The sequence below is a fragment of the Amblyomma americanum genome, chromosome 9 (assembly GCF_052857255.1).
Source record: "Amblyomma americanum isolate KBUSLIRL-KWMA chromosome 9, ASM5285725v1, whole genome shotgun sequence".
In the NCBI taxonomy this organism is placed as follows: Eukaryota; Metazoa; Arthropoda; class Arachnida; order Ixodida; family Ixodidae; genus Amblyomma; species Amblyomma americanum.
Genome location: NC_135505.1, coordinates 138725392 through 138752389, shown reverse-complemented (window position 1 = coordinate 138752389; position 26998 = coordinate 138725392). Strand labels below are relative to the sequence as shown.

The window sequence follows — 26998 nt, the reverse complement described above, 5'->3', positions numbered from 1 at the left end:
TTGAGCTTGGATAAAATTTTAATGTCGATGTAGAGCTTGTACATTTTCATCATGAGGTTATACAGTTATAGAATGAAATGAAATGGACAATATGTACATATGTTAGCAAAGGTATGAAGGTGATAGTGGCTCGAATCAAAACTTAGGGCACTTCACACAAAGACGCTGCAAAACAGCTTTCCACCATAGCATAAAACTCATTCCACATAAAACTAACTGCCTGTTTGGCTACACATGCCCCTACATTTCTTGTAGGAAAAATAGCACCAGTGATGCTTTCTTTTTTAACCCCCGTCGCATGCGACGCCACGGAAAGCCAGGGCTGTGCTAACTAACCATAACCAGTATTAAAGAACGTAGTTGTGCGGTATTTTGTGTACACAAATGGCTCGGCTGCAAGCATCATTCAACCGTGCTTTTTTTTTACTTTATGGCCGCCATGCATGCCATGCTGTTTTTGAATCGCACAAAGTTTGCACCTTTTTGAGAAAGGTGTGTGTGCTTTTTTTATATATGTATAAATATATATTACACGCATGGACACAATCTAAAATAAAGGTATACACAAAAATACAGGAATTGCTTCGTCGTCACATACAGGATATGACCACTCCAAGGTAATTACAGAGGTAGTAAGACCTGGCAAACTTCCAGACTACCACCAAAAATGAAAGCTCCTTTCCCTTCCAGACCGGGCCTTTTTGTTTGTTTAAAATGGAGCTGGCAAGTCTCGCTAGTGAAACAACAACTCGATGCAATGTCTTGCTCTCGGATAAAACCTAGACATAAAATTAAGTTGGCTTAGCTGGCTACATTCAGGTGCATTCGTCATCTAAATGACACTGGCACCACTAAATGTATTTTCTTTTAAGTACAGCGGGACACTTCTACATGAAGCACCCTGCTAGAAATGGTAAAAAATCTCGCAAGACATCCCAGGCATGGTCATTTGTAAAATAGACAGACAAAGATGTACATACAAAGACTATACAAAAAGAATAAAGACTGCATACAGTATAGACACTAGCTCAGAATGATGTAGTCTAAAGTGCTTGTCTTGTCAAACAGCTTTGTGCGGCAAGTAAAAGCCAACGGCACAAAGTTCCCCCACTAAGGCGTTTGTTGGCCGGTTAACGAACGAGTGATCGAATGACGGGTGGTCTCGATGACTGCCAGATTCACTTCTCCATGAAGGCCTCGATTTCTTCGACCATTCGCCTGATGTACTGGGGGCCTGGCTTCACGTGAGCCGTGATGCGGCGAAGCTTCTCTGTCCTGCAAGCACGCGAGAGCAAACCATCACCTTTGCACGGCCACCAGCACTGCTGACCGAAACATGCAAAGTGCACTGCAAGCGGAATATAAATGGTGCCTTGTTTGATAGCAGCATGAACAATGTTCTCGACTAGTTGCAGTTCAGGTGTGCAGTTGAGGTCAATAACCAATCAAAGTACAGTGTTGTGTCGCAACCCCTCTCACAGGCTGCCGAGGCAACAAGTGGTCGCAGTTTTTATTCCCCGAAAGATGCATACAATGCTAAAAACGCAGAATAAAATATTACAGGTAACAAAATCTGCCTGCATGATGGCGGGTGGAAGGACGCGCTGCCATAAGTTCACTGTTGCGAGAAATGTTTACTGCATTGGCTAGTGAACAAGAAAAAGCACTCTTTCTAGAGCCCTTTATGTTGAAAGTAAGAAAAAAGAAATTGCTGCTAGCTCTTGGCTAGGTGTCAGTTTAAACAAACAAAAAATGTACACCGAAGCCATCTTTCTAAATTCGGTTTTAACCGAAAAGGTCAGCATCCTTGACATGTTGGCCACATCTTTCTAGGTGTTGAGTACAAATTACAATTTGTCACAGGAGTGCAGAATTGAAGTGCAGAAGCCAGGACGTATATAATGAGACGGAGGGATCGCTGAATTAAGCAGCGCAGTTGTACATTTTGAGGCACTGCTCTTCCACATTAGGAAAAGGTCAGGCGCAGACAGAGAAGCTCCAATACCTCGTCAAGCTTAGTCTACTCGCCTAGTGCATTATGCTCACAGACTCGTCACCTTATCATAATCGTAACTGGCTAAAGAGTTTTTGGAGGACATCTGGTTCCTAGATATGGCCGTGGTCATATTTTCTTCAGTCCGAAAATTTGTTCTTCACAACCAGATACAGTGGGCTCTCGTTAAACGGAACCTCAAGGGACCGGGAAAATATGTTCCGTTTATCAGGAGTTTCGTTTAAAGAGAGAATAGCTTCAGCATTGCGCAATCCGCTTCCGCGTGAACCCTACGCGGCTGGCGCGCGCGCGCGCAGTTGGCAGTCTCAGCGGATCTCAATTTGCGAAATCTAGGTAATAAGGAGAACAGTACACTATGAGAACAAACTTTATTAGAGAAAAATAAGCAGTGAATTTTTGTTACAGTAGTACTAGTACTGAAATTTTAAAAAAAATGTAAAAAGAGTGGGAATTACCACTTATTGGCTAGTGAAAAAGGATTTTATATTTGCTTGTTTGAGCTCTCGCAGCCGTTTTTTGTTAATGGCATCACCCATACTTGACAGGCTGTGCAGAAACACTTCCGAACCTTCTTCTCGTTGGAAGAAACTCTTCAGCATTTGGACTGCCGATTCCGCCTGCGCAGGTGTCACCACAGGATCAGAGTCAGCGGTCTCGTTTTCAAGCTCTTCCTCCTCGTCTTCACTTTCATCAGGGGGGCAGACATCAGCTATAATGCTGTGCACGGTATTTTCTGGGCATGTTGCCACATCGCTGTCGATCTGGACATATTCATCAAGTTGAATGCCCATCGCAGCACAATTCTCTAGTAGCAAATCTTCCTCGGCTGCGTCGTGAACATCATCAGGCTCACTCTGTGTGCTGGGTTTTTCTGTGGTTGCGGCAAATCCTGCATGCCTGAAGCAGCTGGCAATGGTGGTTGCACTAACCTGCCGCCAAGCATCATCCAGGAGGTAAACGGCACGCAGTACATCTACCTTGTACTCCTTCCCCTGGTCCATGCATAAGAACATCCTCCTAAGAAGATTTTTGCGGAAGCGCGACTTGAGCGCTTGAATCACACCCTGATCCATAGGCTGCAGCAGTGCTGTGGTGTTCGCTGGCAGGAATTCCAGCTGTATGGACTTCAAACCTGGCACAGTACAGTGTCCAGGGCAGTTATCCACCAGGAACAAAACTTTCCGCTTGTTGCGAGAGAAGCGCGCATCCTCGCGATAAATCCACTCACTAAAAATGGCTTGCGTCATCCACGCCTTGCCATTGGCCTGGTATGAAACGGGCAAGGTTGCGACGTTTTTGAAGCAACGAGGATGCTTCGATTTGCCGATCACTAGCGGCTTCAACTTATCGCTGCCCGTCATGTTGGCACCGATAAGGACGGTCAGCCTGTCCTTGCTCAGTTTCCCTCCGGTGCATTTCTCTCCTCTAAATGATAGCGATTTTGAGGGGAGCAACTTGTAAAAGAGTGCAGTCTCATCTACATTGTAGATGTTCTCTGGATCGTATTCCTCCAGAATCTCGGGCAGCCGTCTTTCTCGCCAGTCTCCGCATGCCGTCGCGTCAGCAGCGGCAGCTTCCCCTGAAACAGCACGAAACACCAGTCCATTGCGCTCTTTAAACCGGGTCAGCCACCCCTCGCTGCACGAGAAACCCTCGATGCCGAGGCGAAGAACAAATTCTTCCGCTTTTGCACGAATTAGTGGCCCGCTGATTGGGATGTTTTCACTGCGGGCTCTGCGCAGCCAAAGCACCAGGCATTTCTCCAAGTCTTCGTGGTCAGCCGCTCGCAGTCGTTTTCTTTTAGGACCAAAGCGTGACGTCTCGAACGCCTCCCGCAGCTTGTCCTTGTCCTGAAGAATTCTTGTTAGGCTGCTTTTGGGGACGGCGTACTTCGTCGCTAGCGCCGTTTTCGTGAAGCCGCCACTCTCGAAGTCGTTGATGATCTCCATCTTCCTTTCCAACGCAAGTGCATTGTGCGGTCGTTTTTGCGCTGCCATCGGACCGAACAAAAGCTCTAGGGCTTAGGCCTAACTGAACACAACCGCCGTGAACGCGAGCGAGCGATGCGGAGGGCAGTGTACGAGCAAACCGGAAACCGCCGGAGACGAAAACCGGAGTGGTGACGCGGGGAGGAGAAGGAGGGGAGCATTGATGCGTACCGCGATGGCACTGCGCTTGTCCAACTAGTTGCGGTTTCGAGTTTTTCGGTTCCGTTAACGCGGTGGTCGCAAAATTTGAGTTCCGATTAACGAGATTTTTTTTACATTGGCTTAATACAAAACCAACCAATCGCGAGGCGTTTGTTCCGTTTAAGCGGTAGTTCCGTTTAACCGATTTCCGTTTATCGAGATTCTACTGTAAATAGCTATTCTGGCATGATGGAAACTAGACAAAGGCCCTGTAACACCTGTATAAATGAGGCAATTGTAAGTCTGTTGCATCCCTGCTGCTTTCAATTTCTTCTCAGTTATTCCAGCTTTTGTGACCCCAGTTTCAGAAATGGTCATATTTATAAATTTTTATCTTTCTGCCCAACCACTTCCATGCTGTAACTTTACAATATGAAACATTATCTCATAACAACCAATAAAGTAAACATGACCAGCTGTATGACAATTACTTGCACGTAAACTGCTCTTCCTAACAAACAAGTCAAGATAAACTATATTCTATACATAACTTTTGAGCACACAGGTGTGCAACATATATCACCGAAAAAAAAAAAAAAAATGCCGATTTCTTCCACAAGAAATAATATTTGCCTCAAAAAAAGAAGGAAAGAAAATTGTGTCGAAAAACAACACCAAAAAGAAAAAGACAACTGAATTAAAAAAAAAAATTAACTGAGAAGTCTAACCCCAGCTATATAGCAGTACGGTGCCAGAAAAAGCTGAGTATTCATTATGTACTGTCATTGTCCAATGAAACACAAAAAAGACAATTGAAGCACCAACAGCAAAATGAATATTCTTACTTCGAGGAGACCGAATAACTCAGATGGCACATTGACCGCCACATGGTTCCCACATTTCTTCGCCAGCAACACATAATCCTGCACTCTTGTGTTCACGGTCAAGTTATTCCGTTCACATTTCATTAGACAGCCAACGGTACACAGATTTCTCCATAGTGCCTGAAAGGGTTAACTGCCTAGTCCAGTTCAGAGCTGTGCTGTGCGATAAGCCTTTAAGTTGTAATGAATTATGAAACCTGCCCCACATGGGCAAACATAGCCAGCCTCAGCTGGCAGGCCAGCTGCCTGAATGATGTATGCCTTAAAAATCAACAGAATGCAAGCAAGCATGCCCACCCAACAGCCGGGTTCAAATGGGAGGCCAATGCTGCTACTCACCTTATCACATGGTACTCATCCGAGTACGGCCGTGACGAAGGAAGGATCTCTGCGTGCGGATACGTGTCAAGGTCAATCAGAAGATCCATGTGAAACCAGATGAGTCGCCTTGGATGCATGATGTGGATTGAGAGGCTGTAATGTAAGAAGTCTTGAAGACAAACAGCAGGGATATGAGAGTTTTGTGCACTGTCCATTCAATTTCAGAAGGCCTTCAAAGTTGTCGTTTGCATTTCGCCCGCACTTCAGCATGGCACGCAATATTACTCTTGACGTCATTACAGAAACCCTGTTCGGAGAAAGTCTAATGGTGGCACTCAGTAACAAAGAAACTGCATAGGCAAGTGGTGACTTGGGAGGAGATGTGGGAGGCTGAACAAGTTCTGGCCACTTGTGCACAGAACTTGGCCGGTTTGGCACGTGTATGCAACTAAGCATGCAGACATACATGCACAAATAGGCTTCAAGCTACAAAAAAACTAGCAACCTAGTAAGGTTATCTCACCATCAAGTAATTAGCAGGAAATTGCATGTTCTTAGAGCAATTGCAAAAATTCATTACAATGTAAAAAAAAAAAAGGTAAATTCACAGGGACATGCAAGTCCATAGGTGAACTTTGGGACCGACGACTCATTTTGACCCCATGGGGCTTCTGATTCTGGTGCTATCCCATTTTAAAAATAGAAACGAGGAAGGGGGCTCATATTAATCTATCCTTAAGAAATCAAGCAGAGCTTATACTGCAAGATGACAAATGGTATTGTTCTAGAAAAAGTACAAGTTAACACTACATTGATTAGAAATTACTGTTTTAATACAGCAGCTGAATGTTATTCTCTCGGGGCAGCCAACTTCCAAAATCGCTCCGACGACTGTTGTTTTTTAGTGTTATCCACACTGTCGATGTAGCGAAGAAAGTTGGGTCTTCCTATGGCTTTTGAAGGGAGAGAGTTTGAATGGCATCACAGCCGCAGTGACTCACACAGGGTAGTCGAACGTGTATGGGCAGAACCTGGCGATGAAGCCAATGTCTCGGCACAGTGGCCCATGGCGCACAAAGAAGGCACCCAGCTCACCCAGCATCTGCAAAGCCGACAGGAAGAAAGAATACGTCCGCACTTTAGGCGAATGCACAGCACTCCATTCGCTCTCGCACTGTGTTTTTGTTTCTCCGTTCTCAATCAAGCCTGACAGTGACAGAAATTTACAGATACGATTTTTGTTTTTAGCGGAAAGAAATACACAAAATCGACTCAATGGTTATTTTTGGGTACGCTGATGTCTGTTTGGCAGCAGAAGACTCATTTACTTGCCAAGATAATAGCTCGGCAACAAACGAAGCAGACCAAAATGCACAAGTAGAAATCTCAAGAGTGAAAGTCACCTTGCCCAGGCAGTCAGTGGTGGGATATCGCTTGAGTAGCTCGGCAGTCTTGAACGTGTCCAGAAAGCGCTTGTTTATTATGTACTGGTTGAAAAGAGCTCGTGGAGCTAAAAATGGGACAAATAAAAAGGTGTTAGTCCATGAACCACAGCAAAAATACTAGGCCAGCAACCCCAGTGTCGTGTACACTGCTGCTAGGATCTGCGAGTTACAGTGTTGCGAGCATGCAAGCATACTTACAGCAATTTGTTTGAAACTTCAGCGCCGAAATATGCTTGCTGCGCCGAGGAACTGCTCCTGCAGTCCGTTGAAACAGAGCGTCTTTGTCCGTGCTGCCCGGCTGCCTGACGAAGTCACCCAGTGACACAGTCAGCTTCACCTGGTCCTTAATGAAGCCGAAGACTGCTTTATGCGGCTCCATCTCTATGGCACGCAGCTCCCACTGCTTCCTGCAAACCAATGAAAGCAGCCAGAGAGCACAACAGTTATAAAGCTGCACTTCAGGTTTTTTTCCTGGTTCGCAAAACACATATCCCAAACATGTACTAATTTACCACTTTGTTTGTTCGCTACAACTCCTTAAAGCCACTTACACTGACTCCTGGGGAAGCTCAGTGAAGCTCCAGTAGATGCTCTCCAGGGCATCTTTATCGTCGAGGCGATCCAGAATATCGTTGATGTCGATTCCAGCGGTAAGATCAACCTCGGCAGTGTCAAAGACAACTGGTTCGCAGCTGCAACAAGCAAAAAAAAAGAATAATTGACAGGGCCCTGCATTAGCCAAAGTGGCAAAACAGGAGTTCAATTGAAAAGCTGCAACATGAAAAGCACACGCAAGAAATGCTAGTGTGAAATTGCAACAGCATGTACCAAAGTGACACATGAAGGATGCTAGTTGCAGCACAGGTGTGGCCAAAGTATTATGAAGCACGCTTCGGCGTTTGAAAAGTTCTCGAGCGTTCCGTACAGAGGATGCGACGGTATCTTGGGTTCATACAGGAGTGCTCCGGCGTTATGTACTAACATGTATGAAGTACTTCCCATTTTGACAGGTAAGGCGTGACAGGAGTGTGGTCGCCAAAGCATACTTTGTAATATTACGGCCAGGACTGCACCGTCGGGGACAAAAGTGCCCAGGACACGCGATCGACATCAAAAGCATATAGCTTTCTTATCAGCCAGTGATTGCAGATCACATTTGTAGAGATGAAACTAGGCCTTGGACTCTATAATGTGTGCTAGTGAAATCAGCCGAACAATAGAGCACTTTGCACTTAAAGCCAATAGTACATATGGCAATTCTAGGCTTTTATGACCATTATAGATCCACTTCGTTGTGGTCCAACCAACATGTTGAGCTCCTTCTCCAAAGTCAACTACTCCTCAATGTGTTCCCCTCAATTCCTCCTCAATGTGTTCCCCTTAGAATAGTTACGTGACAGCCAAAATACAGCGCTCGTTGTGTCCTTTTTGCACTGCGTGTGTTCAAGACGCTACAACACCAATTTCCCCATCTATAGGTTTTACTGAGCCAGGAGTTACGTGCTGGAAAATTTCGTCCACAATAGTACATATAGCAATGCTAGGCTTTTATGACCATTATAGATCCACTCCGTAGTGGTTCAACCAACATGTTGAGCTCCTTCTCCACAGCCGACTACTTCGACATCACAACCATTGCAACGGCATTACAACGAATATTAGAACAGGAAAGGGAGCTCTTTTCACCGGCCACATCGTGTATGTTCCTCCTCAATGTGTTCCCCTGAGAATAGTTACGTGACGGCCAAAAGACAGTACTCGTCGGGTCCTTTTTGCACTGCGTGTGTTCAGGACGCTACAACACCAATTTCCCCATTTATAGGTTTTTCTGAGCCACGAGTTACGTGCTCGAAGCGTACATCAGTTTACAATAATACATAAGCTCTCATCAACAGCCACCATGTATAGAGCTGCACTTCCCAATGAAATTTTCCCGCAAATCAATATCGCCCCAATTAAAAAGTAGCGATGGCAATTTTACCCACCTCCTCTCAAGCCCCTCGAAGCCCTTAGAATTTCAGCGGTTCGCACACCAAGAGTTAGTGGAGCATATAATTAACAAGCAATGATGTCAACAACCTTGCTGACAATATATGAAAGTATCTATTATCTATAATATGACAGAAAAAAAAAAAGAAAGTCCAGAGTTGCAAACTTGACAGTGGCTAAAATAAGCTCTGTATAGCACATACTACAGCCACGCCGTGATCAAGCTTTTTAAAACACGGCGTGTTTGCTTCAAGACTTGGATATCTACTGTAAACGATACCATTGCATGTTTCAGGACAAAGCACACTTGCAAACATGCATCAGTACCTCTGCTTGAACTTCTAAGACATGTATAAACAACAGCTGCAACATTTCTGTGTAGCGTTCTTTTGTGCTGGAGCTGTCATACTTCTCGTGCCTCATGCTAGACAGAACAGTTTACAGTACAGACTGTGCAATTACATTGTTCACATGAAAGTTTGTAGACCATAGAAACAGCAGGAGAAAAGAAAAATCGTGTCATGGTTTAGGTACGTGTTGGAGTGTTTCCCACACATGCATTCAAACTGCACCTTTCAAAGCCTGAAAAGCTGCACACCTTAAATTGCGAAAAATTTTGTGCACCTAACATCTGTCATTCTTGTCTAGAGTAAGACTGATCTTAGGGTATGGTTAGCTCAAAATGTATGAATTATGAGACAGCTTTCGTTGAGACATCACCACCCAAGCCGGTAGCAGAGACCACTATTTGTTTCAACAATATTCTAGCTGAGCAGCCTCTCAAGAAAAACGAAATAAATGAGCTAACCAGAACAGTTTGCTGACCCAGCTTGTTTGTGCCTGACATAAGCTGGCACAAGGGCCACTTTGGCCAAAGAGCGCCATGGCACAAGGTATTTTTGAGTACACAAGCATTTCACCTCACATAAGCCAAGCAACAGGCCCATTGCATCATCGGTAGGTGCCCGGCAGCACTGGGGATTGAACCTCTCGCACGAGGTGGATGCTCAAACCACTAGGCTACCGCCGCTGTACTGCCAACTGATGTTAAATTAATTAAAGAGACAATGAGGACGCCTCCATGTAATTCTCGTTGTTAGAGTACAGCAGATTAAATGGCTCTTTCCCCTAATGTAGAAGTTTATGCGGCAGCAAAAAACTGCTTTGTTGCCAAGCAAATTCGATTAAGGATTTCCCCCCGCCACTTGATTCGAACTCATGTTATCAAGACCGAAAAGGACACTGATCATCATTTGGAAGTGAACGGTGATGTACCCTAGACTCTGAAATCAACGTGTAAGAGTTCGCTAGTGAAGATGGCTGGTAACTGTAACTGCAACACGGCTAAAACATGAAATGCCCCATGCATGTTCTCTACCTTAAAAAAGCTCCACATTCAGTGATAGTACCAGTACTGTCAAATTACAGTGTGGTAATCTATCAGTGCAGGCCAACTTCACCTGGTACTCGGTGTCCCTAGAACACTGGTGCCAGGCTTGTCTCCACAAGGCAAAGACACACACGCACATGCACGCGCACACACATTCACAAAAAATAAAAAGAGCTAGCTTCAGAGAATGTAGTTCGGGCCAATGTGTACAATGCACCAAGAAATTCAGCAGCACACACTGCACTCAATGGTAACGCTTTGACATTGCACCAGTGTTACACAGGGCCAGTGCTAGCATTGAATGCACACATGCTTTTTTTTTGTAATGGATACAGTTCTTGGCAGTACAATGCAACAAAGAATTAATGCAACTGAAAGGAAATGGAAAAAACATACATGTCTGGAAGCTTTGGCAGTGCCTTGGTTTCAGCGGCGTCCTTGCTCTGAACTCCTGCTGCAACATAATCGCAAATTGATATGACTGAAAGGTGCACTAATATTCACGTTCGTTGCACCTACATGTGCAGAAGCACATGAGTGCACACATATGTATGCATTCACGTGGCACATGGACTGTGCATTATTTCGGTAGAGACATAACTGCCCCTGCTTGCTAACAGCACACTAGACCAATTTCATGCAGAAGCTAGCATCGACAATTTTCTCCACTACACGTTAGATTACGTTACTTGCAAGCTCCGCCAAGACCAAAATAAAGAGGCTGAAACTGAAATAGCAGCAATGCAGCCATTTTGTGCTATGAAGAGGAATGCACACACTCAGAGATACCCATAAACGCTGCATTGTCAATGCCTTGTAGCAGACATTTTTTGCCATTCTGCCAATAGATAGAGTCAACAAAGCATCAATAAAGTTGTACATTCCGTTCAACTAGAAACACTGCAGGAAACTACAGGGATACAACAAGGGAGTGAGACCACACTGAATATGTGTTGTGTCTGTGGCCTCACTTTGTCGTCGCCCTTTCACGTTCCTGAGTAGTGCATGAATTGAACACGAGATGGCACCGAGTTGTGAAATGTTGCATCTGTGGTGCAACATTGTGACAGGCAGCGACATCGTTAAAACTGCTTGACTGCAATGCTTGCCTGTTTCTACGGGAATGAAGTGATACTTTGAATAGACTGAGATGCCAGCTCTGCGCGAAATCTGAGCGTAAATCAACCAGCAGCCAAGTATTAAAACCCGTCTCTGAGAGCAATGGAACATTTGTAAAGTTGAAACAGCCCTAAACTGGTCTTGCAAGGTGCAGCTTTTAGGAAGTGCTCACACTAATCAGCATCAGCAAGCACATCTGCAAAGCAGCGCAAAGGAGCTCACCAAAGTAATGAAGGTAAAAAGAAACTTTGCACCCTCATCCTTACCAGCAGGGACCAATGACGCTGCTATAATTAACAACGCAGCAGAATGAGCACGATAGAGAAGAACACAAAGTGTGCCCACTGACAAATGACAATTACAGCGCACACATTCAGGAAATAACCTTGCCTGCTTTGGTGAAGGAAGCCTAAAACCATCAACCTAGCCTAGTAGGCAACAAAATGTAATGAAGATGCCTACTCACCAAAGTCACGAGGCTCAGGCAGCCCTGCATTCACAATGTTTTCCAACAGCCCTGGCGGTGTTGGAGGCAGACTCCGCAGCTTCAAGTTGCGAGCGAAGAAAGAGAGCCAAGAATTTCTTTGCTTCTTGGAAACCGCCATTTCCTCCTGGTCAGCAACTTGGGATTTGTTCGCTGCTCCACGGACGCTAGCGTGGCCACCTTTTGCCTTGTGTTTGCACTTGTCCGTGCTCGGAGTTTCCGGCGAAGCCCTGCGTTTCCTGCCACTCGAAGCCGGTGTACGACGGCAATTGCAGTCGCCACTTTTTGCACCAGACTTCCCTGACCGGTGCTTCTTTGCCTTTGAACGGCCAGATTCAGACGGTCTGGAGGATGGCGTCGATGGTGGCTTGCTCCTCTTCTTCGCCGTTGAAGAGGAGTAAAATAAGCTCGTTGATATGTGGCCGTTGACCAGTGTTATCTTCTCTCTGCCCTCCGGAGAGGTTACCTGCTCCGACGTAGTGCCACTGTCTCTTTGAACAGCCTGCACGGAGGATGTCGTGGGGCTGCTCATGACAAGGGAAGGTTCTGGAACGTCCATGAGCATTTCTTCATCAGATCCTACGTAGCTAAGGCCCCGATGCTGCTGCCGAATCTTGCTTAATGAACCTGCTGATGAGGTGTGCAGCTTGGAACAAGGAGAACGAGATCGACCGGAGACAGAAAACTGGTCAGATGGTTCAGAAAGTGCTCTGCTCGAAGAAGCAGTGTGCGCATCGGAAGACAAGCCTAATTTGAGGTTGTCACAGGTGGCGCTGCCTGCCTCGACACCTCTGGGTCGCTCTTTCAGCTCAGTAAAATCCAGCCTCTTCCTAAATTTGGTGGTGGCAGCACTCTGGTCACAACTAATTTTGTCACTTGACTGGCATGCTCCTGCAATGTGCTTCTTCGCTGAACACCTGCAGGGTGCTGAGGAGGCAGAAGGAACATTTGCTGGAGCAGGAAGAAGCTCCGACTTTTCAGCGGCATTTTCACCAGCGGCACTGCTGTCAATGCAGGCAACATCGCAGCCTGGAGAAGACAACACAGTAAATGTAGCACCGGGCCTAGCGTCCTTGGTAGGCACAACAAATGTCTTGCTCCTCCGCGTACACTTGCCGCTTTCAACAAATGTCTCACTCTTCCGCGCGGCATCACACTTCGCAACAGAGTCCGTCCTGTCACCCTCATCACCAGACCCAGATGCATTGCCCATGGAGTTTTTGGATAAGCAAGCAGTGGCACGAGTTGATCGGCGTTCACCTTCCAAGCTTGCAGAAACTCTTCTAGCTGAGCCTACATCATGAACCACATCGATGACGACGTTTGAGTTACAGCCATCTTTGGAAGAGCAGGATTCACCGCTTTTCCTAACGATGCCCTTTTTTGAAGGTTTAGAGTCAGCCAAAATTTCACCTTCCACAGCCGGCACCTGTGACGCAGTTCTGCCAACATCTGCTCCATTGCCAGAGTTTACAGAGCAGTCCCGACCAGGGCTTTTCATGAGACATGAACTTCTCGTGCCATTCGGCTGTTGCTTTCTGCCTTTGCTCGAGCTTTCTAATGCACTGCCTCCATTGTCGTGCACATTGACTTTTCCCTGTGCAGTATGTGGAAATGATGCATCGCCCGAAATAGAGTCAACGTCGTCAGCAGTGGTAGCCAGCAAGGCTGACACATCCAACCCATCCAACCCAGAAATGTTGCGATTTCCAGTCGAGTCAAGGAAAGCATCGAACTTCCTGCGGAGAGCACTGAAGTCGTTCTTTGAGGCAGCATTTAAGCTCTTTGATTTTGATGATGAGACAGCCCTTGGCATCCGACTTGCATTGGAAACAGGGCTCACCATCTGCTGGAGGGCGATGCTGTCTTTGCCACTCAGAACGCTGATGCCATCTACTTCAGCGGCGAGTCGCTTCTTCAAGGAGGTCATGTCTTTCCTTTCACCCCCTTCTGAAGATGCGGGCCGGACAGGCGTTATCACGGCTCTTTCCTCGATGCACCGCATTTCGTCAGTTGCCTTGTGCCCTGGCGTGGCCTCTTCAAAAGATGGCACAGTTCCCACGTCAGGAAGCGGACTTTCTCGGGGGATCGCATCAGGGAAACTGATGTTGCCTTCTATGGGTTCAACAGCAGCCACGTCGTCAAGAAAGGAACCTGGCATGAGAAGAGGCGCGGAAGTGAGGGTTGGCTCCACGGTAATCTCGCCACGTGTCATACCACCCACAAGTCCTGCAGTCATGTTTGCCGACCACCCAGCAGCACCCGTGCTGTCCCTCGCACTTTCGTTGGAACCATTGAGGTCGTTGCCATGGGCTCTCGAGCACTGGTTAGCTGCCCCATCTAAATCCATCAAGTTGCCCGGATCAATGGCCTCCTCTGAACGCTTGCACAGATGTTTACAAGCCTTGATGGCGGAGCACGAATCATTAGAGTGTGTCAGCCCTGCCTGGTGACCACTCAAGTCAGCAACATGCTGCTCAGTTATAACTGCTGCTGCCGTGCTTGCGCAGGTTGCATCCATTGAGACGCTCATCAAACAAGTCTTGCTGAGGTTGAAAGAGTCCCCATTTCCAGCATCTTCGCCCAGCACTTTGCCGTTGTGCGATGTTGGGCCAATGGATTGTTCATGGTTGATGCTGGAGCAAGTGACGTCGGCCAAAAGAGGAGCAGCTGGAGGCGGGCGGTCATTGTCCAAACTACCTGTGAAAGCACAAGTCAGGCTCATACGACATGACGCCATGTGCTCCGCATCCCGTGGCTGCATAGCCGTCCAACTGCCATTTCTTTTGGCTGAACAGGGCTCATTTGAGATAGCATTCTGTTTGGCCGAAGATAAATCGGAGCCAGAGAGCAAAGCGGCGCTGCTCAACATACCCCTGCCGCTGACGTCAAGGCCAGTGATGTTCATTGTGACTGGCTGGTAGTTTGTAGCCAAAGAGATGTCCACAGCAGGGGGAAGGATCACACCACTCATCTCTGGTGCTTCTGTGGTGTCAGCAGATGTGGGGCACTCACTGAAACGAGTGGCACCGTCAAGCACTGCTGCAGACACTCCCATAACATGATGCTTGTCATTGCCATCGTTCCCCCGGATGTTACTTGAGTCATTTGTCTGCATTGTCTGTGTAATGGAAGCGAGACTGAACGGCACAACTGGGTTGGCAATTACGGCCGCGTCACGCACAGCGGCCGTGTCACAAACAGTCCTGACTGGACTATCGTCGTCTCCCAGTGCATCTCTCGCATTAAATTTCCGCGTTGCTGTAAAAAAAGAAGCAAGGCTTAACGGCACAACTGGGTTGGCTACTCCAGCTGCATCACCCATAGTGCTCGTGTTGGAAGCAGTCCTGACTGGGCTATCGTCGTCTCCTAGTGCATCTCTTGCATCGAATTTCCGAGCCACTGCGACAAACGAGGCAAGATCTAATTGCTGGGCTGGCTTTGCAACATCGCATGCATCCTCTGTGATGATATCTTTAAAAACAGCGCTCATCGACTGAACTGCAGCGTCACCTGAAGCTGCCTGATAAATGTGTCCAGCTGCAACAACATCCGTTTCCCTCATGGTTGCGTCGGTTGCTAAATCCACAACATCACTTGCACAAGTCACATTCATTGTTTCGAGCGGGTGTACCGAGACATCACAGATGCTGGAAGCACCTTGGTGCATGGCCGTGCTATCTTCTGGCATTTGCTCAACCGCAGAGGGAACTGCGCAGGTCACATCCATGCTCTCATGAATAAGCACTGTCTTGTTAAGGCGACCAGAGGTGCAGTCCCTGCCTGCAGCCCTAGCATGGTCCGTGGTCACCTGGTCAAGCACAGGGGAGGCAGGGACGCCAGTCAAGTCCATAGTCTTGTCGGTGAGCATCGTCTTGTTAAGACATCTGGAGGTGGGGTTCCTGCCTGCAGCCCTAGCACGGTCCGTGGTCACCTGGTCAAGCACAGGGGAGGCAAGGACGCCAGTCAAGTCCATAGTCTTGTCGGTGACCATAGTCTTGTTAAGCCAACCGGAGGTGGAGTTGCTGCCTGCAGCCCTAGCATGGTCCGTGGTCATCTGGTCAAGCACAGGGGAGGCAGGGACGCCAGTCATGTCCATAGTCTTGTCAGTGAGCATAGTCTTGTTAAGCCAACCGGAGGTGGAGCTGCTGCCTGCAGCCCTAGCAAGGTCCGTGGTCATCTGGTCAAGCACAGGAGAAGCAGAGGCGACAGTCAAGTCCATTGTCTTGTGATCAAGTGTGGTCTTGTTGAGACCAGCAATGGAAGCATTCCTGTCCGCAGAATCAGTGGGAATCGGGCCGAGCACGGATGTGTTGGCGCAAGTCATGTCCATGGTCTTATCGGCAAGTCCGGTCTTGCTGAGACAAGCAGAGGAAGCATTCCTGTCCACTGCACCAGTGCAGTCCGCAGCCAGCTGGCCAGCCACAGAGGAAGCATTGGCACAGGTCAAGTCCATGGTTTCAGCAGCAACAGTCGTCCTGTTTGGACAAGCAGAGGAGGAATTCTGGTCCACAGCGTCGACACTGCCAGCTCCATTAAATACCAAGCATGACAGTGCATCCTCCATGAAGATCAAAGTGCTTTGCGATGGGCAAACGGTCTCTCTGTTGCCAGCATCATCTTCGTTACAGTAGAAGCTCTGTTCAAGGGCATCATGATGGTCACGTGCCTGTACGGAGACCGTGTCACCTTTGCTACTGGCCGGGTCATCTGTCTTGGCACTGTTCAAAACATACAAGAGGAGCCGAAAGTAAGGTGGCCCAATTACAATGGAACAAGGGGCAGATAAAGAGAAGTGCAACAAGTACTGCGAGAAACCAACGATGCAAACTCTGCACACGCATCACCCCACTTAATTAGACAGCCCCTGCACCTATTACTTGGCAAGAAAACATCCAACTTTACACCTCGAAACACAATGCCCCAAACTAAAATTGCAATACCACGGTCACTTTGCACAGCTCCGAAATGCTGCCCGTTGACCAAAACTTTGGCATATATTTGAATGGAATGCGTGTTTCTCTTGGCGACTAGAAAGAGAACGATCACACTAATGAAGTTTTGAAGACTAAATAAAACAGCCTAGAAGTGCAGTAAACTCACTCTAATCCAATATTGTAATAACCAGAATAAATCTTCACAGAAAATCTTTGTGCTACAAGCTACTTTTGTGGGGATTGATTTGATTTTATGGGGTTTATCGTCCCAAAGCGATTCGGGCTATGAGGGACGCCGTAGTGAAGGGCTCCGGAAATTTCGACCACCTGGGGTTTTTTAATGTGCACTATATCGCACAGTACACGGGCCTCTAGAATTTCACCTCCATCGAAATTCGTCCGCCGCGGCTGAGATCGAACCCGCGCCTTTCGGGCCAGCAGCCGAGCGCCGTAACCACTGAGCCACCGCAGCGGCACTTTTGTGGGGAGTCTTCATTTAAACAAATTGGTGCTAGACCATAAAGTATGAAGAGGCAACTGGTAAGGTAACGTCACCTAGGTGAAAAGTTGATCTGCTTGCGATGATGATGATGATACCAACAATGTAGGAGAGACATAGGAATGAATCACAGTTTGACAGACTTCTCCATAAATTGACACTCAGCAGCGGTCTAGCTCCTTAACATACTTTTCTTGTCTTGTTCCTCACCAGCAAAACTGACCCTCGCATTACAACAGTGGTCATGCTATATTTCAGTAAATATGACATCGCTGAAGTTGGCACCCTATCAAAAGAAAAAATGAACAGCCGCAACACGCTGTCACATCGCACTGAGGCAGACATGCCTCAATGTAGAACGCGGCCATGCCACATGCCTTCGAAAGAAAGAAAAAAAATTGGTCCCGAAACTCAAAATAAAATGCGCGATTCAAAAGACAAATGCGCAGCCTCAAGCACAGTATTGTGCCAGATGAAACTACTGCAGCGCTTTTTGCGGTTTATGGGACATCCCAAAGCGACTCAAGCTATGAGGGACGCCGTAGTGAAGGGCTCCGGAAATTTAGACCACCTGGGGTTCTTTAACGTGCACTGACATCGCACAGTACATGGGACTCTAGAAGTTCGACCGCCGCGGCCGCGATCGAACCCGCATCTTTCGGGTCGGCAGCCGAGCGCCATAACCACTGAGCCATCACGGCGTTTACAGCGCTTTTTGCATCGCACCATCAACCCATTAATTCTGTGTACAAATTAACAATGTGCAAACTGCCAACTAATGAATGTTTCCTTTCTTTCATCAAGCACTTCGATGCATTCGATGCAGCATTCACATGAAAAATGAACCTGTTGAATGTGTTGGCACTACTCACCCGGGTGTGGGCACCTTGGCATTCGCCAATACATTGTCTGAAATAGAGAAATAAAGACGCCACGCCATGCATTGCAGTTACAACATGAAGTATACTGTATTCAGGATAGAAACTACAAACACTCCAAGCATAGATGAATGTTCTCCGAAGCTCGATATCCTAAAGATTAACCCGTCTTGAATCCCATTGTCATTGCAGGCGTGTTCAGAAAAAAACTTCCTAACAAGGTGAGCTGCAGGGCTAAATTTATGTTTGGTTTATGAGTGTTTAACGTCCCAAAGCGACTCAGGCCATGAGGGATGCCGTAGTGAAGGGCTCCGGAAATTTCGACCACCTGGGGTTCTTTCACGTGCACTGACATCGCACAGTGCACGGGCCTCTAGAATTTCGCCTCCATTGAAATTCGACCGCCACGGCCGGGATTGAGCCCGCGTCTTTTGGGCCAGCAGCCGAGCGCCATAACCACTCAGACACCGTGGCGGCTGATTTATGTACATATTCCACAAGCACTTATGCTGCACAAGAACTCAAGTAGCTTTTCCAATAAAACTCCAGCGAAATTTGTCACCTGTCCGAATCCACACACACACACAAAACAAGTGCTAAATTTTAGACACAAACAAGCAAATCCACATTTATTTCCCCGTTTCGAGCATCTCTGCCAAGCATGCTGCTATGGAAACTTAAGGTCACCGTTATTCGATTACAACACCCAGTGAGAGTTTACACTGAGTGCGTGTCTCATATGGCTAAGGACCTAAACTTTCTACGGCAGAAAATGTTAAATTCCGCTAAATGAGAACAAAGAATCTGCAATACTCCGCGGGAAACAACAAAGAATGCTTCAGAATGCACCTCGCATTACATTTGGAACTGCGGCATGCATTGTTTTTTCTGAGCTGTTTAAAAAAAGCTAAAGAAACCTTCACCACCAGGCTTATGAGCCCTGCGTTTCGACGACCTCCGAGCGCAGCTTGCAGTGAGCAAGCGCAAAGGAGAAAGTGGGTAAGAAAGAGAAGGCACGGAGAGAGTCAACTGATATAGGGGAAAAAAAAAAAAAAGATGCAAACGGGCACACGACTCGATGCACTCGAAAAACAGAGTTGCAGCGGCCATGCTGCTGCATAGTAGCTTGCGTGCATTGCTGTAATGGAGGCTTTGCTTCGCTAGATTGTGGCAAGCACGTCTGAAGCATTTCCCTTTAAATAACGCTCACATATCCGTTGATTACGTATTTCAGTGTGCCGTCTTTTGGTTGTCCCCACGGGGGGGGGAATATAGATATGGTTGGCCTGAGCAGTTTTTTTTATTATATTATGACATTTCTTATAAAATTCTCCCAAGGTCTCAAACTCCCCCTCATGTCACGTTCATACACATAAGGCAAGTAATACCCCTGTCACACGGACGCTGTAAAGGTACTTTGAACTAATGCTCCATTACTCTAAGGACGAACGCGCGCTGCCACACGGACGCGCCAAAGGACACCTAGCTCGAAGAAGCTTCGAAACAAGGCAGCTCGAGTTCGTCCTTTGAGGCTTCAAGGGAGTACTCTCTCCCCCAGCGAGTTAACAGCATAAATAAATTGAAAAAAGAAACGTTCAACTTTCGTTTTATAAATTCACTTCATAAGATTGGTGGTGTTTTAAAATATAAGATCATTTGTTTTGTGGCAGTCTCACCACGCCATACTCTCGTTACAGATATACGAGCGAGTTGGGCTCAGTGTGGCCAGCACTGAGATGTTATGCTCTGTACTTGGAAAATCATGTCATTATTGCAGTTAAAATTGCGTTTTTTTAACATAATACGGCTATAAAACTAATTAACTAAAAAAAATGTGACATTTATGTATTTACATGTGCAGTGAGGTTTGCAATTTAAATAACGCTTTTCGCCGATGAGGGCGCTAAAAACTTCTTGCGAAGGTCGTTCCGCGACAGTGTAGCACGGACGAACTCCCTTGAAGTAGTGCTCCTTTGGTAGCGTAAAGGAGCATTAGTTCAAAGTGCCTTTCGAGTGCCCGTGTGACAGGGGTATTAGTCATTTTCCCATCGTTCCTATACTGATCACAGTGATAACTAGTATATATATAAAAAAGACTAGGATATGCATGGCTGCTAACATAAATCTTTAGACAACGATGCCAACAAATTTTTCATCTCCAACTGAAGTCCCTATATCTAGCTGTTGTCAGAAAAACATTGTTGAAATGACATTAACGAATGCCCAAACCAGGCAAGATCATGTTGTGTGGCTGTCGGAATTTCGACTGATGCCCAAAAGAAAAGGTAAGGGAAAGGTCAGCAATTGTGTGTACAACGAAGCGGCAGCAATTCTGCAAAGAACTCACCAGCACTGGAGCCAAGCTCTCCAGACTGGTCACGGTTGAAGAGTCTGGAAAAAAAAATAAAATGCACAGGTAATTGTGCGATGTGATGCAACAAATCTGAAGTGGCAGTATTAGTAGTTCATTTCCCTTTTACAATTATCGCCTTCTCACTGCATGTGCTTTTTGCCATGGCTAACATGTTGGTTGTCGACTCTCCTTAATCTTCACGGTGAGTTAAAAAAAAGATGGGGGCTAGGATGTTTATGCCGCTTTAAAAGGGAAATCAGCACATAAGAAAATTTTAAGTTTCTAAGAATGCTCCGGGTACATTGATAGAGTTCCTGTGATAAAAAAATGACTCAGAATCTTCTTTAGTGCACCTTTAACTGTACAGAGTCGATCACACTTGTCTAGAGCGCTCGAGCGGTGCAGTCCGGTGGAAATAAAGCGAAATTATAAAGTAGGTATTGACATTCATTGATAATACTTGCGCTAAAGAGCAGCCTAATATTCATGTGAAACGCACACGAACCAGCACCTTACCCTCAGCAAAGCAGCTGCGATAAGATTTAACTTCATTTGCTCCACAGCACACCGCTCGAGCGCTCTAGACAAGTGTGATCGACTCTGTACAAGTTGGGTAGAGCGTGTACAGCGTCACCAAGAAACCATTTGCAACAATACGGTACAAATGTTAAGCCATGCCAACTGGAAATGTGAAAGACAGCACATGAAAACGCTAGAGAAAGGGATTCACAGAGAGAGTTGTGGGTGCAAATAAAACTTACTTGATCTCATGCGTGTCTGAGAAGCTGACCCGTTTCGACAGCCTCCGCTTCTCACCGGGTTCACGGGTCTGCAAAGTCTGGAGATAAAAAAAAAATAGAAGACGCAGCTTGCTTCCATCTTTTTGCTATTACAAACTGAACCAATCCACGAGCAGAGAACTTTTCAGCTACCCACTACAAGTTGCACAATACTGAATTTATTACAAAGTTCGTCCAAGTCCATTCGTATGCTGCAGTTTATAACTGCACAAGATCCAAGAGTCCACAAGTTACAAGTCCAGATGCAGTGCAACATGTAGGGAGGGAGCAAATCAAGAGAGCAGGCAAGAAATCTGTATCAGCTTGCCTACACAAAGTAACAAAACAGGTAGACTGACTCCAGGAAGAGCATAAAATGAAGCTGCTTGCATCTCTCCAGAAGTTATCGACACCGTGCACACAACACATGCCCTGCTGAACTTTTCGTAGGTGCTATCGCGCTCAATATAAACTGCAATGCATCCGGAGTGACCCAAGTGAGGTTTCCGCATTATAGCTAATCAATGTGCCTTGATACACTCCACTTCATTTCCACAAACATTCAGGGAGCAGCTCTTTAAATCAATCGCCAAACACAAATGTCAAGCACCACTGCTTCAAGAACAGAGCTCCTACCACACCTTTTGGTGTGCCAGCTCATACTGTGCATGATGTACTATTGGTCACAAAATTTTATAAGACGTGGGTGTGCAGTCAAGGAAGCCAATCATCTGAAAAGTCTAAAGTTGCGTGAAAACGAGTATGCCGCATTAACTGGCAACGTTACCAGGCAGTTGGGCCACACGGCAGTGCAACAATTTTCGTTCTTTTCTCCGAGAACATGCATCTCAAACTTTTGTGGCTATTGCACACTATAGTTGGAGTCAAGTACAAGGCGGCAAATGCCAATGGCGTCGACTTGTTGGCACGATGTTGCAGTCAAGTGCCCAGCACCTGTGAAGCGCGGCACTGCAGATGCAAGGTGACCGACTACAACATCACGACAATAGGCTGCCACCACTGGACAGAAGGCCTCTATTCAGGGGCATTTACTGCTTCATTTTTGGGTGGCATCCAACTAGAGAACACAGTGACACTGAAGGATATTTGGCATTTGCCTTCTAAAACGAGAGCGTAGATTCTTTAGCCTAAGCTCCCCGCTTTCTCTAAACATTTCGACGTGCTTTTATTTCAAAGAAGTACCAAAGACAAAATGAACTTGCACTATATTGATTGATTATTGTATCCTGATGGCAGCGACGCTACTTGCATGAAAAACAACTTTTACAGCTAAACGAGAAAAAAAAAAAGGCATTGCCACGACAGGCTGCTTTTGCATGCAAACTGCAGTGGCATCGAGCACTTATTTCATTTTTGGGTCCTCAAACAACCACACTGCCATCTACTTTCAGTTAGTGATTACGATGTTCACAATTCTCATGATACTGTCGCAGCCACAAGTCTGAATCAACTGGCCAAAAAAAACTGTCGCTGAATGAATGTCTGCACAGCAGCATACCAATGTGCGGCTAACAGAGCTCTTAGAAATGACGAAGAAAAAAAAATCTTATTAGTAAAATTTCAGACAAAATTTTCCATAAATAATACATTCAGGCAGAAAATAGGGAAATAAAAAAACCTAGAATATACGTTTTACGAGTTACTATGTCAGAAGCGTGTATTCAAAGTTGCCGAACTCTTCATGCTAAGCTTTCCGGTCAGTAAAAAAAAAATAATAATAAATTGCTAGTGTGAAGCATTGTGGGCTTGACCCTGGGCAGTTTTGGTGAAAACTATCTGCTATATCGCTGGTGGCACGGAATCGTTCAGAACATGCCCGGTACCTTCAGAGAAGTTCGGAAAGCAGCGAATCTTCTCAGCAACGGTGAGAACAAAAGTTACAGACAGGCACCTATCGATAGCCCAGGCTTAGCACAGCTGTCATCTCTCTCTCTCTAAACTCAAGCCAGACAATTTGACATCTTTTCACACAAAGCTGTCACTTGCATGTACAAAGTCCTGTTTTGATTCTGCGGAATCACGAGAACACCACCGTTGCCGAGCAGGGTCAGTGTGGAATGAGGACACCACTTTGGACACCATGCTGGCGGGTCGTTGAAATGTGTCGAGCGAATTTTAATACTGCCTCATATGGCTGAGGAAAAAACCAAATCAGAAACTGAAGTACAACTTTTTTGCAGCGTACTGAATGGCGTTGCTTGACCAGAAGCGGCCCAGATTGCGCAGAATGGGCCGTTTTGACACCATCATTCAACTTGAACAATTTGAATGGCACAGTAAGGAAAGCGTTAAGCTGAGCATTGTTTCACACAAGTCTCAATAAAGTAGCAAGTATATTTCTTAATTTCTGCTTCTCATAAGCACAAATGCGGCAGCACCAAAGCAATGTTCCAGCCCGTTGCCAGAATGCACCTTCATTCAGCTAACAATGCCAGGGTAGGTTGTCTACTCACGACATTCAGGGTGATATCCTCAAAGGGGGGCCTGTTGGGCTTCAGGATCTGCAGTTTACAAAGCAAAGATCAGCAAGCAGACAATAAAAGCAAAAGAAAACTGAAAACCATCACTGTATTGCAAGAGATATGGACAGATCGCCAATTATGTCCCCATTTTTTTTTTCTTTAAGGAGATGCAGAGTACATTTCACACCTCACACACTGCACATCCATTTCTGCCAAAAAACACTATAAGACAACTACTACATTTGCCAAGTTACTAGAAAAACATCTCTCTGAAAGCTCCCTAATGGCACAAGTCTGATAGGTACAACCAAAAAATTTCCAGAGCTCATGGCCCGCCATGTCCCCCGTATGCTTGATCAGGTATGTGTTCCCAGGTATACACCACCATAACAAAAGAAAATTCTTATGTGTGCGGAAGACGGTGGCACCGACCGTTCAATGCAGAGTGCTGGCAGTCTTTAGCCATTGAAAAATTGCCACTGAATGCATCGCATGATTTGGTGGTGCCACTGTGCGAGGAATGCCGCACAAATAAGAGACACAGCCTGTACAGTCTAGTGCGATCTGAAGGTTATCATGCTCATTTCGGCCAAAAGGACCAATAAATTCTACAAGGCATGATGGTGCCCTATAGAAACCATTGGCTAGCAAAGCTCATGTATTCATTTCAAGTCTCTTGCAAAACTAAACTGTGTTACAACAGTTTAATCCGAGTCGGTTAAGCCAGAAGTGGTCAGCTCCAAATCACTTCAAATTGTGCCCGCCCTCACATCGGGGTAAATTTCTGCAAGAAACAAAAAGCAGCAATGATCTGTGAAGTACCAGGACTTGGAAACGGAACCACGACTGCTACGGTCTGAGAAACCTGGGTATGGGGACTCCAAGATACTGCTAGTCCGTACCTGAGAATAAAAATTCTCAGGTACAGACTAACACAGAACGAAGAGACAGTGTCTGGTATGGAAGGCAATGCACGGTCCAAGGGCCGCAAGAAAAAAAAAAGTTGACCAATCAGTGTGATCGATACGGACCAGTATGCATCAGTCAACATTAGGTTCTATTTTTAATACTGAGTGACTGGAATGCATGTGCGGATAGAAATGTACATATTCATTTCAACATGATGTTGGTGTCTTTGATAACCGATATTTTGGAGACTCTGGACATGGTGTGCACCAGACTACTGTACAGCCTGTAACACGATTCTCGTTCACAGCACATGAACAGCAAAAGGAGTCATTTGCTGCTGCAGTGTTTTCAGAAAGTACGAACTGCACCCCCTCCAGGCAAGGTCATTTCACACAGCAAGCACGAAGGGGAGAGTGCTTACTTCATCCATCTGCAATGAAGTAAATAACATGAAGACCAAATGTGCACAGCCCCAAAGAAAAAACAAACACTATAACCTCCGCACTTCCTGGCAGTGGAGTGGAAGCTTTGGGCCCGGGTGACAGCTTCCAGATGTGTGTAGCTAGCACCCAAGCACTTGGAAAAAAAAAACTATGCGGACCCTTAAGTCACCTTCAGAGATAGACAAGATTCCATATTTGTCGCAGCCTCTGTTTGCAACTTCTGTGTGCGTTTCAGTCAATTTCTTTGAAACTGTCAGTCCATCAACCACCATATTTGGACTGCAAGCTGCAGTAGCAGGTATCTGCTATGATGCGACGACATTTGTATGCATAATTTTTTTTTACAGATTTTTGATTTTGAATCTGTCAATGTTGCCCACAACCTGGTGGGCAGGTTGTGATGACATCACAAGGTCACATGGCCACTCAACCAATCAAGGCAGGTTATGATAACATCAGAAAGTCACGTGACCTCCCTCAAACAATGAATGAATTTCACGACTCCGGTCATAGACAGGTATTCCTGTGGAGAACACTCTAATGCTATTGCAAAAAAAAAAAAAAAAACACCTGTCAAAGCCATTATATCGTGCCATTCAGCCTTCCCCATCACACAAAACAGTAACGGCTCCAAGTCCTACCACTGTTTCTTCGGCACAAACAAACTAAAGAATTGCAAACAAGTACGGCACAAGCAAAGGTGACAAACTTTCCACCAGTGCTGCATTTTGACATACGAGAATTAATACTGCGAGTTTCAGAGAGGAACGTCTATCCTTAGAATAATGCACCTGACACGTCTGCAACCAATTATTTATACTTCGATGTCAGTTGTCTGAGAAAAACTGACTGTTTTGACTGAGAAAAACTGAGGAAACATGAGACATTCCGAAAATTTTACACGGCATTTCATTTCCAAACATTGAGCTGTCTGCCAGCTTGCAGGACTAATTGCGGCATCTTTACCACTCCCGAGAATCAGCTATCGACAGCGATATACCGTAATAACGCGAACAGAAGCCCCGCCTTTCAGCCTCCCCCCATACCACGGTACCTGGAAGTTATGTGGGGCTAGGAGAGGAAAAATGGCAAATTACAGGTGCGCATACATAGAGTGTGTGTCATTTCCTCTTCCAAAATGCTATCATCACATATTACATGCGGCTACGTCTGCTTGGAATTAAATTGTCATGATGTATACATACCAAGACCCCCCCCCCCCCCCCCCCCCTTCCCCAACACACTTTTTTTGTCCAATGAACCTGGACAGCGCAAGAAGGGTGCGCCGAAAGCGCAACCATGAAAACGAAAGAAAAACTACGTGCGCCTAGTTGTGCCAGCGACGTGCTCCGAACTGTTGAATATAGCGCAAATGCCGATGTCTTCCGCGCGCTCGAATGTTTACGAAGCGAAAACTGGAAGAGCGAACTCACCGAGGAGCGCCGCAGCGGCCGCAACAAGGTGGTGTCCCTGAAAAGGGACGAAAAAAATTGATAAGCACAAAGTGGCCGCTAATTGGCTTGCATGAAATATAACAAGCTTGTAACAGCAGCTCTCTAGCGCTACTGTTAACGCAGCCCTAAGCAGCGGCTATCTCGGGACGAAAGCGGAGAAACGTTGCCGGCCGAGCACTTACGTTGTGTTCTCTGTCTTGGCGGGATCGGCCATCGGGGCTCATTCGTCGGGTATCCAGTCACTTTGTGAGGTGTAAAAGTGCACATGAACACGCCACATAAAAGGAACACCGCACGTTCCGTCGACGCCTGACCACCACAGTCACCGTACCAACATTCGTTGAACACGCCTAAGCGGATTCAAATCAGCGCCAGCGGCCAGCGCCACAATAGCCATAAGTCGAGACGCTATCAGTGTCACGTGACCTAACAAACACGCTGCAAGCGCCACTACAAGGTCTCTCACCAACTCAAAACTAGCTTTCCTA

The 26998-nt window shown here is 46.3% G+C and overlaps 1 protein-coding gene across 2 annotated transcripts; it reads right to left on the bottom strand.

Annotated features, from left to right (window-relative positions):
• Positions 1–26880, bottom strand: LOC144104592 (uncharacterized). 2 transcript variants are annotated; one of them, XM_077637693.1, is made up of 14 exons: positions 26693–26880; positions 26490–26526; positions 23696–23743; positions 21204–21280; positions 20437–20480; positions 18084–18120; positions 11758–16496; positions 10569–10626; positions 7345–7485; positions 6992–7200; positions 6752–6858; positions 6350–6450; positions 5367–5501; positions 1–1275 (listed from the first exon to the last, which is right to left on the bottom strand). In XM_077637693.1, the coding sequence occupies exons 1-14, from the start codon at positions 26722–26724 to the stop codon at positions 1179–1181; spliced, it is 5862 nt and encodes a 1953-aa protein (XP_077493819.1). In that variant the 5' UTR covers positions 26725–26880; the 3' UTR covers positions 1–1178. The 2 variants fall into 2 exon arrangements, with proteins under 2 accessions (XP_077493819.1, XP_077493820.1); XM_077637694.1 differs by having other exon boundaries at positions 10569–10623; positions 26693–26860.
• Between the last annotated feature and the right edge of the window lie 118 nt (positions 26881–26998).